General features: G+C 47.9%; 1 protein-coding gene across 25 annotated transcripts in view; it reads right to left on the minus strand.

Annotated features, from left to right (window-relative positions):
• Positions 1 to 227: 227 nt before the first annotated feature.
• Positions 228 to 12,428, minus strand: part of NDRG3 (NDRG family member 3) — an 87,668-nt gene continuing 75,467 nt past the window's right edge. For 19 of the 25 annotated variants that reach the window (XM_090065183.1, XM_090065204.1, XM_090065196.1 and 16 more), the window contains 5 exons: positions 11,525 to 11,576; positions 9,712 to 9,759; positions 8,706 to 8,886; positions 4,228 to 4,266; positions 228 to 3,672 (listed from right to left, as the gene is read on the minus strand). In XM_090065183.1, coding sequence (XP_089921309.1) covers positions 3,494 to 3,672; positions 4,228 to 4,266; positions 8,706 to 8,886; positions 9,712 to 9,759; positions 11,525 to 11,576 — 499 coding nt within the window. In that variant the 3' untranslated portion in view covers positions 228 to 3,493. The remainder of the gene's footprint in view (positions 3,673 to 4,227; positions 4,267 to 8,705; positions 8,887 to 9,711; positions 9,760 to 11,524; positions 11,577 to 12,428) is intronic. The other 6 variants (XM_090065191.1, XM_090065206.1, XM_090065205.1 and 3 more) reach the window with 2 other exon arrangements.

Consider the following 12,428-nt stretch of genomic DNA (forward strand, 5'->3'; position numbering starts at 1 on the left):
CATGATATAGGAGCTATCCATAAAAGATTTGCGTCTGGCATACTAATGCATGTGTAAGTGCTTGTGGTAGTTTCCCAGGGTCAAGATACATTAACAACTCATGGCTCATATGATGGCAAGCCACCAGGGTGCATCTCTTTTTCAGGCTCCGCAGGATTATAAGCATACCAACAGCAACTACATTACTAAAATGCCAACAAAAATAACATAATGAGACAGACTAACAATGAGACTCAGTTATAGCTTTATTTCATAACTGGTATAAAGTCTCCATCAGGCAGTCTCACTGTTCCATTTCCTGCCTAAAATGGAGCCGACCATGAATGTAACATTTAGAGTAGCTGGTTCCCTATGAGTCAGGACTGCACAACAGCTGGAATAGGACATTTTGCCTTGCCTCTATCAAGAGATTTGTAGCAACCTAATTACTTATCCCTTTTCTACCAATTAACAGCTTGCCTGCTGCTTGTCTAGGTCATTTGCCTTTTGCCTTGTAGCCCCACCACATGCAAAAAACAACAGACTTGTGATTTAAATGAAGACAAACAGCATATCTGCATTTCCAAGCCATTTATGATCTACACACAAAACAGGCCTAAGTGATACAGGAGTAGTCTCCGATCAGAGCCTTTTATATTCACTGGCATTTTTGCAGCCATGGTTGGAATATTCTACTCTGACAAACCATCTGGGAAGCATGGAGTCGTTCATGGATGCCAACACCATAGGAATGGTAGGGACTAGATCTGTATTATTGACCACTTCTCAACCTATTTAGTGCTAAATATTTCTACAAGTTATATCAAATGCCCAGCAACTAAGAGAAGCAACCAAGTGCTAACAAGTATCCTGCCTGTATCTGGCCCTCCTGCAAAACTGCTTCTGTAACATCTTTATGGATTAGCAAAGCCACTCTAGTAAGCCAAGGCTGCTGTAAAATAGTTTAATCCAGGGGCAGGCAAAATACAGCCTGCAAGCTGCATCCAGCACACCAGGCCATTCTATTTGGCCTGCGGGACCCCTAAAAAATTTACAAGATTCAAATATATTTGCTCCTGGCTGCCTGTCAAAGATGACAGGAACCAGGGGTAGTAGGAGCCAGGGGAAGCCGGCAGCACTCGGTAGCAAGGCCAGCCCGGCCCCACCTCTAGCCCTCTATCCCTGCATCCCCAGTTGGACACCTCTGCCTGCCACAGCTTTCACTGCTTCCCTGCATGCCAGCTGGCCGCTCTGGCACTACGTGGCCCCCAGATGCATCACTGGACTGTGGGAGCATAGGACAAGCGCCGGTACCCCGGGACCAGGAGTGACAGACAGAGAGAGCGAAAGAGAGTGTGTGTGCAGTGTGCATGCAATGAGGGAGTGAGGAGAGACTCTGTGTGTGTGTCTATGTGTGTGTGTGTGTGTGTGCGCGTGCATGTGTAATGAGGGAGGGAGAGACTGTGTGCAATGAGGGAAAGAGGGAGAAACAGTGTGCATGTGTTCACAGGGCGAGTCCCACATGCACACCCCACCATATACATACACCCAGGCCCCCAGACCCACACCCCCTCACGTACCCCATATCCACATACTCCCACACTCCCTCACCCCACACTCACACCCCCACACAACTCTACCTACCCCTCCATGCCCCCATCCCACCACAATATACAAGAATAAGACTTCATTTTAAGCTATTGTGCAATCACCGCTATGTACACTACATAAACATATGTAAATCAGGACAAAAATATTTTTCAAAATCAAATTAATGAATGTTGTAGATGTTCAATTTTTACAATATAATTTAGCATTTTTCTGGTTCTGAGAGAGCAAAACCTCTTGCTGAAAGAACTATTTCTGAGGGAAAGGGGAGGGCCTTCTGGTGGCAAAGGTCAGGTGTTAGGGGGCAGGAATTTGATCACAAGATGGCGACCAGGGAGCAGGCCACTTGTCAAGGGGCGGGGCTACTGATGTGGCCTGGACAGCTTGCCTAAACTTGGTAAGTGGCCCTTCACCTGAAATAACCGCCCACCCCTGGTTTAATCTTTTGCACCTTGCTGAACAGTGTCTCTTAATTAGTGAGAATTAATGTGTTAAGTGCTTTGACTTTTCTTGAGGCCCAGGTAAAAAAAATGACTCTGCACCTTCTGACACACAGATGATAATTATGACTATCCAGGGGTGGATGCAGAGAGGGTGCAGTGGCCAGTCACACGTGCTTTTCAAACCATGCTTCAGGAACAGTAACTGGGGACTTTAAGTCCCCACATCAGATAAGAATCTCCCACTTCCTTCCCCTATGTGCCCAGTAGTAATGCCCCTCTCCTCCCATTCCCTCTCCTCCCCTGCCAATCACTACCCCTGTCCCTGGCTGCTCTGGGGATGGGGGAAGTTCCTCTCCTCCCATTCCCTCTCCTCCCCTGCCAATCACTGCCCCTGTCTCTGGCTGCTCTGGGGATGGGGGAAGCCCCTCCTGCACTGCTCTAGCTGGACTGTATGAGGAACTAGGCTTAGCCTGGGACAGCAACAGCTATGACAGTGGGTGGATTCCTCTTCCCTGGTAGATAGCCCCACGTGTTCCCTGCCAGCCCAGGAGCAGACTCAGGGAGACAGAACCTTTCCTGTATCCTGTTGTCTGTAGCAGCACTGCATTTCACAATAGCATGCAAAGTGGCAGTGGCAGGTGAGAAAGGGGGTGGGGAGGGGATGGGAAGGGAGAGCCCACTGAGCATGAAGGGGAAGGAAGCAGGTGCCAAGAGTGGGGAGTGGAGCAGGGGGAGAAGAGAAATTCTCACCTGATTTAGGGATTTAAAAAAAGTCCTCAGCTGCTGCTCCTGTGGTGTGGTCTGTCTGTCCTGGCTAGAGGGGGGAGAGAGCTACCCCTACAGTGCCAGTTGCTACTCCTGCACCCACCCTTCCTGGATCCCTCCATTTGACTATTTAGGTTACCCAGGCATGCTGCAAATACCAAATATCCTGGGAATACAAGAAACCTTTGACATAGTTTGTACTCCATGCGTAACTTTGCAGTAGAACATGACTTGCTTTCCTCGCCCAGAGTTTTACATCACTGAGTCTCATCTGTGTTCCTGAATCTCACCATATCTCATCTGTGTTCCTAATTTCCTTCAGCAGAAGCCCAACTACGAAGCAATTATAAAACTTCACAAAACCACAAAAATATTTGAAATAAAGAGGGACACAGTGGCTGCCATCTGGACTGACATACAGCACAGATGGCACTGGAAAGAGATAGTACTAACATATACAGTAATTGGATTTGCTAAGACTATGGAATGATGACAACTTTTAAACAGGTTCTGATGGCAAAGACATACAAAAAGGACCAAAGTAATGCCAAGTACAGACTACCAAGGGGACAGTGATGGCTCTGATGAACATACACAAGTTAGACAAAAGAACGCATTTTGTTGGACAAAACGCTAGATTTTGGATGGATTCAGTGGTGAAGGATTGAGTTGTTCAGATCCAGAAGCGAAGCTCCTGCTTAGCAGTATACTTCCATGGTTTGAGGTGCATCCTGGATATCAGCTGCTTCCAGGGTTCCAGTAGGTCCCTCACCTTGGTGGGTGGTGTGAGACCAGCTGCGGACACTTTCCCCAGAGCCCACACTAGAAGAGGACTGGGTACGGGAGTGGATGAGCCTGGTCATGCTAGCTGTTGGCACTACAAGAAAGAATGAAAAGTTGCTTAAAAAGGCAGTAAGATGACAGAACTGATTAATCATAGTTGACTACTGGGGATCATTCAAGTGCAATACCTCATTAAGTAAGAACAACAAGAACTACACATCCAATCAGAAGAGTCACTATTAGCTGCCCAAACCAGTTTTCTACACCTGAAGTAGGATGTTTAAGGCCTTACTTCAAAAGGTCTGAGGTAGGGAAATGCCAGCCACATGACTGTCCATTTGCAAATGCAGCATTGAAATTGCAAATTAGAATTATGATTGCACATGTGACCTTTTGAATCAAGCCCTTAGTTCCAGGCAACTAATGAGAGCTGCACACCATGCAACAGTCAGGAACAAGGGTGAAAACCAGACTATACATGTTGCACTATAGATTAGCTTCAGCACACGGTGGGCCAGCAGGGCGTGCCATAAAAATGGATCAGCCTAGCAGAACATGCCAGAAACAGCCACAGTAATGCACCCGAGAACAAAGGGGCCATTCCACTCTACGCAGACTTGGGCAGAGCTAGATGCGCATTTGCAGGTACCTGATTCAGTGCTCAGGTGGTTGAGTTGCATATAAGGGACTGGAAACAACACAAGACCGCAAAAAGAATAAACACAGAAGAGTACCAATTACTTTTACAGTGCAACTGGGATCTGCTGTAGTGGTTGAATAGCTCTAGTGTGTCAAATCTGCAAACCAGCAGCACTTCATTCTACTCTCAGGCTTATGGCTTGTACACTGCAGTGAATGCTTTGATGTTTGTACACAAAAGCCTCTAAAAAGCCTCCTCATGGAGAAGAAATCACCCCAAAATTACATAAGACCAGGGAAAAATTTTACCCAGCTCTCTGCCAGTTAGAAAGATAGGAATTAGATCACATAAATAATATAATATCCTATGTCTCTAATGGCTCAAATCCTTTGCTAGGCTTCCAAAACAGCCGAGCAGCTTAATAAAACACTGCACTCATTTGTTTGCAGCCATCAGATTCTACTTCCCTTGAGAAAGGGGCCAAGGAGCACATTTAGTGATACTAAAGCCTTGACATGGGTTAGAGCATCATTTCCTGGTCTGCTACAGGTTTGTGGCACAGAGCTTTCCCTCCTCCTAAATGGCTGATGTCTGTGAGGTAGGGACAATAACTACAGCAGCACAGACAGTTTTAGTTAAGAAGTTTAGAGGCAGAAGTGCACAGGAAGGATCCCTCAGTGGAGATGGCTGCTGCAGTCATTGCTTCTAGGTACGTCCCGGTCATCTTTTCTGGCAGGAAGGCATTTGCTCTTAGCTCTGAAGCCTTTTAAAAAACTGTCACTCCTAAAGGTTGGGAGAACAACTCTTCCTGAGGACAGCTCAGTTCACTCGGAAGTAGAGAACATCCTCTCTCACCGATTCCTTAGCACTCCAGGCTTTGCCAGGAGATCTCTAACACTTACTTTGCAGTGTTTGCTTTAATGACTGTACTTGCTGTAAGATCTGACTCAAGCCCACAAAACCCTAATCTCAGTCTATGTAGGAGCCAACGAGGCTTTGAGAGCATGCTGAGTCTTGTGGTTAATGAAAGACAACAGCCACTCCATGTATTACACATCTTCACAGGCCAGTCTTACCTGGCAAGTAGAGGGGACTAACAAAGAGCCAGAGGCTCCCGTTACTTTAAAGGGATACTGCAGCAGGATAAACTTGCTGGGTGGCTAGTATCAGCTGGAGCTTGCTGTGTGAGGCTGCTAGAAGATAAGCAGCTAATGGGCAAACATCTAAGCAGCCCAGAAGTAGAAGCTGTGAGTAGCTGAACCAAGCCGCAGAAGAGAAGGACAGGTTGGCCAAAATGGACCACCCAGTCCCTATGGGTGGCTAGAGAGCCACCTGACATGAGGGTTAGGAGGCACATAAGACCTGTGCCTGAGACTAGGCATTCAGCCTGGATCTGTAAACAGTAAGGAAAAGAGCTCCTGGGTAAGATGGCTGCAGGAGATGGGATATCCAGCACCTGGGCTGTCTCCAAAAGCTGCGAGTAAAGAACTAAGGGAGACTTACAGCTTGCAGGGAATTTATGACTAGGGATTCAGGTTTTCTGTTTGCTGCAGAAAAAATGCAGATTTTCTCCTTTAAAGGAGGAAAACATAGGAAACCATGGGTTTCCCCTTGCAGGCTGGCACAGTTCCCCGCCCCAAATCAAAGCATTTCGGACTTTTTAACAGAGAAAACCAGGATCCTTGGTTGTCACCCAGTGTGGGGAGAGTTTGTTATATAGCTGGTGGCCCTGCATTTGTGTTTTGATTAAGAACTGGAGGACTGGATTGGACAGGGGGGTGATGTGGGGAGAGGGGTGGAAGCCACACAGGAGTGCCTGGCACAGCACTATGAAGCAGGCAGCCTAGCTGAGGGTCAGAGACCCAGAGGAGTAAGGCTGGTGTGATGTGTTAGGCCAAGGCCAGAAGGGTTAAGGCCAGGGTCAGGTAGCCTAGCCAGAGGCTTGTGGGCTGGGGCAGGTTGAGCCTAGGGGAGCTAAGACCAGTGGGAGCAGTCCAGACCAGGTGAGGGAGCCTGAGTGCAGAAGACTGGTGTAGCAGAAGCAGGCTGGCTTGGGGTTGGGGACCTAGAAGGCTGAGAGATGGGATAGAACTACAGTAGCTCTGCAAGGGCCCAGGGGTCCAAAGAGCGGAGAGCTGAGACCAGAGTAGGCTTAAGATGAGAGGGCCAAAGCCTGGGGAGGGTTAGGGGCAGGGGCCCAGAGAAAAGAAAGCCTTGCCAGGGCCAGAGGCCCTGCAGGCTGACTAAAGTGTGGGCCTCTGGATGGGCCAGAAGGCCCAGTGGACAACTAAAGTACCAACAGCAAGGCACGGGCATGGATACAGGGGTGGAAGGCCACAAATAGCCCTTAAGGCAACTGATGGCCTGGGATACCAGAGGGCCCTCCATCTAGTGCTTGAAGGACAGGACTAGGGTCAGCTGGGTATAGGAGGGGTACACTGGCCAAAGCAGGCTAGGGCTTGCTCTGGGACCCTGGGGCACCCTGCTTTTTACAACTGAACAATTCAATCAAGGCATGGCAGGGAAGAGGAGAGGGTACACCGAGGAACCAGAGTGGGGCAGGAATTGCGTGGCCACCAGGGGTCTCATGGCTACCCCTGGGGCCTGGTCCTGCTACAGAGATAGGTGTTGTAGGAGAATATTGGCCTGCCTATGTCAGCAGAACTCCAGAGTACTGTAGGCCCAGCCAACTTCTTTTAGGGGTGCACTGATAAAAATTTTCTTGGATAATACTGATGGCCGATTTATTAACCAGCCATGTTGGCTGATATCAATCTGATAGCCATTTACAGGAATGCAGTCTGGCAGCTTGGAGAGCAGTGTCCTGCTGGTAGGTGTGTGTGTGGGGGGCAGATCAAGGCCCCCATGGTGAGGGAGGGAGTGGGGCAGAGGCAGGTGATGCCCAGCTCGGACAGTGAATGCAACCCCAGGGCCGGAAGCAGGATGGAGCCGTGGGAAGTTTGTTTGGAGGGGGGCAGGACTTGGCTCCCCACTACGGCGCACACCCCTGAGGGAGGTGTGGGGGGCATGTGCCTCCCCAGATTTTGTGTGCAGGCTTGGGACCAGGGACTATCCCAGCTTCTTCCTGGGATGGGGCTGTGCTCAGGGCAAGTGGGGGTAGGGCAGGCTCAGCTGCAGCAGAGCAGAGTGCCCTGAGCAGGGGCAGCACTGGGGGATTCTGGGGAGAGCTATGGCCATCCCAAAATGTTTCCCCATAGTTCTCTCCCCCCACCCAGTAGGCACCCCTCTCAGCACTGTTGCTGCCACCTGCCCTGTGCAGCTCAGCCCTCCCTACACCCACCCACCTGAAACGCAGCTCTGGCCTAGTCCCCCTGGCAGGAAGAGTCTGGCACAGCCCCTGGCCCCGAGCTTGCAGCTCATCCTATGCATAAGACAGGGGCAGGAAAGGGCATATGCCACCCATGCCCTTCCTGGGGGGCCGCATAGCAGCTGGTAGCTGACATGTGCCCTTCCCCTCCCTGCAAGATGAGCCGCCTGCTGCTCTGTCCTGGCTGGGTAGCACCTGCCCCTGACCCCCACTCTCCCTCACAGTGGGGACCTCAACCTGTCCCCTCCCCATGCACCCTGCCTCCCACATCTTACTGGCCAGATGCTGCTCTCCCAAGCTGCTGCGCTGTATTCCTGGCTGTATGTATGCTGTTTAAGATGAACCAGAGTTGCATTCCAACAAGTCTGCAAATTATCCTAAATATCTTGTCATGAGGGCAAAGGAAAGGAAAGGATGGGGGTTACATAATAAACTGTCTTTCAACCTGACCTACTCATCTGGGAACAAGGTAAGAGAGTAATTTGAGGCCAGGATAAGCCTAACATCAAGACAATGCTCTGCCCAGGGTCTATTGGATAACGGGGGCCAATTTCTTTAGATGTCTAGGGAAGTAAGCAGCTCTAATGCCTGGCAATTGGTGAGTTTGGCTCTGAAGCTTCACTGGCATCTGCACAGTGAAAACTCGTAAGGAAGCAAATTGTGTCCCAGGAGGGAAGAGCAGCACATGCAGAGTAGTGCATGTCTTGCAGCACCACTGTTGTAAAGCATACTGCACAGCAAGCCTTGTCCCCCTCCCTGGACCAAAATTACATTGGTAGGAGGCAGCCTAGTCTGCTCTCTCAAGGACTTCCTTTGGGACCTAGCACAAAGGACCAACTACCCCACTAGAACCCAGACTGTTTCTAAACTGGGACAAATAGATGGCCCTAGAGCTGATGATCACTTTATCTATACCAAGTGCTTAACTGGTAGTTAAACTATGGTATATAACAAGCATGTGTTTTCACACCACTCATTTTCCGTTCTTGACAAAAGCCATGGAGCTCAGTAGCTGTATGGTCTATACTAAGAGAGGGGGACACTGCTCCTATGATACAAAGATGACTTATGTATCCTTGAGAGCTCAGCACAATCCACAGGTAGTCTGAGCTCCCTCAAACCAAACCTGCTCCAGAATGGGGAGTTGTTGGTTACTTACTATAGCCCATTCCCTGAACAAAATACTTGAAGGCTTCTGTCAGCTTCCCTGGCTGCAGAGAAAAACACAAGGCATTACTGCAAGTGGAATAAAGCATGTGTTTTAAGACAACTCTAATCTGCTCAACCAGGAAATGAGTTCTTACCTGAACTACCTGAGGCAGCCCCCCACAGTCTGCCATCTGCAAGAGAGAAGAGAAGGATTTTGAATCATTCTGTATAGCCAATCCTCGTGCTAGCCCAATTCCACTAATAGCTGCTTGGATGGGAGCCTGGCTAGCAAAAATGGAATAGACTACCACCTTTAAAATGAGGTGAAGCCCACATAAAGCATGTAGTACATCACTGTGAGTTCTCTCTGCTTGGCTCTGAGAACACACTGGAGCTGGTAACTTTTGGGGGTGTATCTCTGTTACCAATGAGCTGCTCCAGGTCATTTTTAGGCCTCAATGAGCAGCTCTTTCCCTACCCCAACTCTTTCCACTAACAGGACCAAGTTCTTCCTATCTGTGTCCCCTTCATATTTTAGCTTTCTGACATGCTAAGAAGTCGTCTTGATATAGACAGATGAGATGAGGTGAATGCTGAGCTGGTATAAAGGTGATAAAATTGCATCCAACGAAAGCCCCCCTCTGAAATTGGAGCAGAGTGTAGGACAGGAGGAGGGTGTGACTGGACCACCTCTGCAATTGCTAACTTTCTTATTAGATGGCTCCCTGGAGACCATTTGCCCTTGGTACAAACTCAAGCAGCCCCTAGGCTACCCATTTTTTATCAAGGCCAGAAGCATACAGTTTAGAAAACCAGGGAATTGGAACTAGTTTCTTGACCACATGCTCCCCTCTCCTACTCTGAATAATCTTGGCACCAGAAAGCCTACAGTCCAGAATACCTATCTAGACCCCTCTGAATGTTAGATTCATAGAAGGAGATTAATCTTTAAGATGGGCTTTTAGCACAGATAACATTTCTAAGACATCTGTAACAACTCTAGAGCTGCTGCTTACCTTTAAGAGTGTAGTCTTGGTTGGGTCCAGCCGTGAGTTGCATTCAACCTGAAGGGCAAAAGGGAAGATCAGATGACATCCAAAGTGTCAAATACAGAGCAGCAACCACCTTCAGCACCAGAACCATCCAGATAAGCAAATAGCCACTAGTATATTCCTCTTCCTTCGTGGAAGGGAGAAGAATGAATCAGATGACAAGGTAGCAGGTGCAGAATGGTAAAAAAGAAGGGCAGATTGAATGAATGAAAAGCAGCAGAAGACCACTAGAATAACTTCTTACAAGGACAAACTCCTCAACCTGATCTTTAAACATGCTTCTGTGTCACTTTGCCATAAGGAGAACATTACAGAACTGTGAGAATGGGCTGTGGCTGGGAAGGCGGGTGTCCATGAGACTGCTACAGCATAGTTTTCGCTCTAAAATATTTGGGAAGCCCTTTGTTGCAGCAGCAGAGTCTGAGTGGGAAAGGTTGTTGCACAATGACATGGAGGGGGAAATCATAGTCTGGATCTTGATCGGCCCAGTTCACCAACTCAAATATATTTCTTTAGGCCAGTTGAGTTCAGAAGAGTGGGTAAGGAGAGCATGTAGTGTAAGGCAGTAAAAGAGTATCTTGTGGAACAGCTAAATTGGATGAACGAGTTATAATGAAGTCCAGGAGCTGGGACCCAGATTATTTCGTGCTTTGTCACAGCCAGGAAAGCTGAGGTCTGACAGCATGCCTCCTCTGCTATAGACTGAAAAGTAACTGGACTTTTTGGAGAGTTTATCCCAGGTTCACAGTAGCAAAATCAAGGAACTGGACTCCTGTTATTTTGTTTTGGAAGAGGGCAGGTTTTTAACTGGGGGGAAAAAAACAGAAAATAGAGTGGCCAGGATGAGCTTCGCAAGGATCTAATGGCTTTCTTCAGGGTACTTGGAATTTCCCAGGTTTTTGCAAGCTTTCTTAAAACAGCAGTGAGGCTATTCCTCCAGTAATTCCTATTGTTTACATAGTGCTACCACAGAGTCCCAGGCCTGCTCACACTTGATGACTCGGGGACAAGAGACATGCCTACCCCCACTCTCCCCATCATCTCTCAGCTCCTCTATGCTGCACAAACCCTATTTAGAGCTGTCCTCAAAACAGGGTGGAGAAGAAAAGGTTAGTGTGGGTTTGCAGAGGCCAAGTCAGGCCTGAAGGCAAATAGCTCCCTCTCCTGCATCAGAGTCTGTGACCAGAAAGCTTGTATTCAGCTTACAAACATTTGTCCAAAGAGGAAGGCTGAGGAGCTCTGCCAGCCTGAAATCCCCAGCTGGTCTTGATACAGTACCAAAGGAACAGTAATTCATGATCATGTGAACCAGAAGTCCACACACCAGTCTTACAGATCTCAAGGGATAGCACCCTGCAGACACCTGGTCCTTGAAAGAATAATGGCCTTAACGGAGCAAGCTCTAAGATGTTCAGGTATAAGGACTTTAGTCAGTTCCTATCAGAAGTGAACAAGTAGCTTCTTCACTTAGCGGTCTAGCTGATAGGACTTGTATATCTGTTTCTGAGAGAGCATTAATTCTCTCAAGGGTCAAGAGGGTTAACTGATAACACTCTTGACATCCAGAGTATATAGTTGACTTCCCCTGGAAGACCACAGGGCTTCGGGAAACAGGCAGAAGCATTGGCTTTGACAAAGAACAAGCATTTCTTGTGAAAAGGCTCTGGATGACCCTAGAATATCAGTTGGTACCATGGTTCACTGAATAAGGTGGCTTTGCCAACTGCTCACTGGGATATTGGGAGAACTCTGAGTAAAAGAGGCCATATACACTTACCACAGCTTCCACAGCAGGTGAGCTGTCACCAACCACTAGCAAGGCTGGGCATCTAGGCAAAAACCAAAAGAGAAATGTATTCCTTGGAGTAGAGGTGCATTGATACATCAGTCTGATATTGGATTGTCACTGATTTAAAGAAAATTGACTATCGGAATTCACCCCCCACCCCCAGGGATTCCCTGCACGTGGGGATCTAGTACACTGGATGATATATACAATATTTTGGGTTAAGAATGTATAGGATCTATGGATTCTGATGGGTCTGCTATTGGATGGCATTGATTATTGTAGCATGAGAGATGTGTTGACAGGTTTGGCATCTATTGTTATGCAAGGCTGTGTCCCATTTGATGTCTGTTGAACAGTGGAATGTTTGCTTCTAATGATGAGTTGAAGTTAAGGGGATATTTAAAAGCTAGGAATGGAGGACCTGGGAATCTCTCTCTCAAGGTCTGATCTTTATTGAGTAGAGTATAGGTTATAATGGGTTGATGATGATTCTTGTTAGTTCAAGTGTGACATGGCTGGTGACCACCAGGAATGTGTGGTCTTTTTGTATTGTAACAGGTTCCTGCGGGGTACTTAGATGGCTCTTTCAAAGATGAACTCTATTTCTCTGTCGGTGTGTCCTTGTATAAAGTCAGATTTCAGGATGGCAAAATGGGTATCATGAGTACAGGTTTCTCTTGCTTTATGCGGGTTCTGTACGTGCAAATTTGCTCTTATGCGACGACCTTTTTATACCAAAAATTTGTTATATGCGAGGCAAATTCACTCTTAGGTGATCGGTGTGGTAGAAGCCCGCAGTCAGCTGCCTTGTGTGGTGCATTGTGGGAGTGATGTACACCAAAATACAGTCTCCTGTGTGGATCTGTGCTCCTCGCTCATTGTCTGTGACACG

The sequence above is a fragment of the Crocodylus siamensis genome, chromosome 10 (genome assembly GCF_052110815.1).
Source record: "Crocodylus siamensis isolate JL-2025a chromosome 10, ASM5211081v1, whole genome shotgun sequence".
In the NCBI taxonomy this organism is placed as follows: Eukaryota; Metazoa; Chordata; order Crocodylia; family Crocodylidae; genus Crocodylus; species Crocodylus siamensis.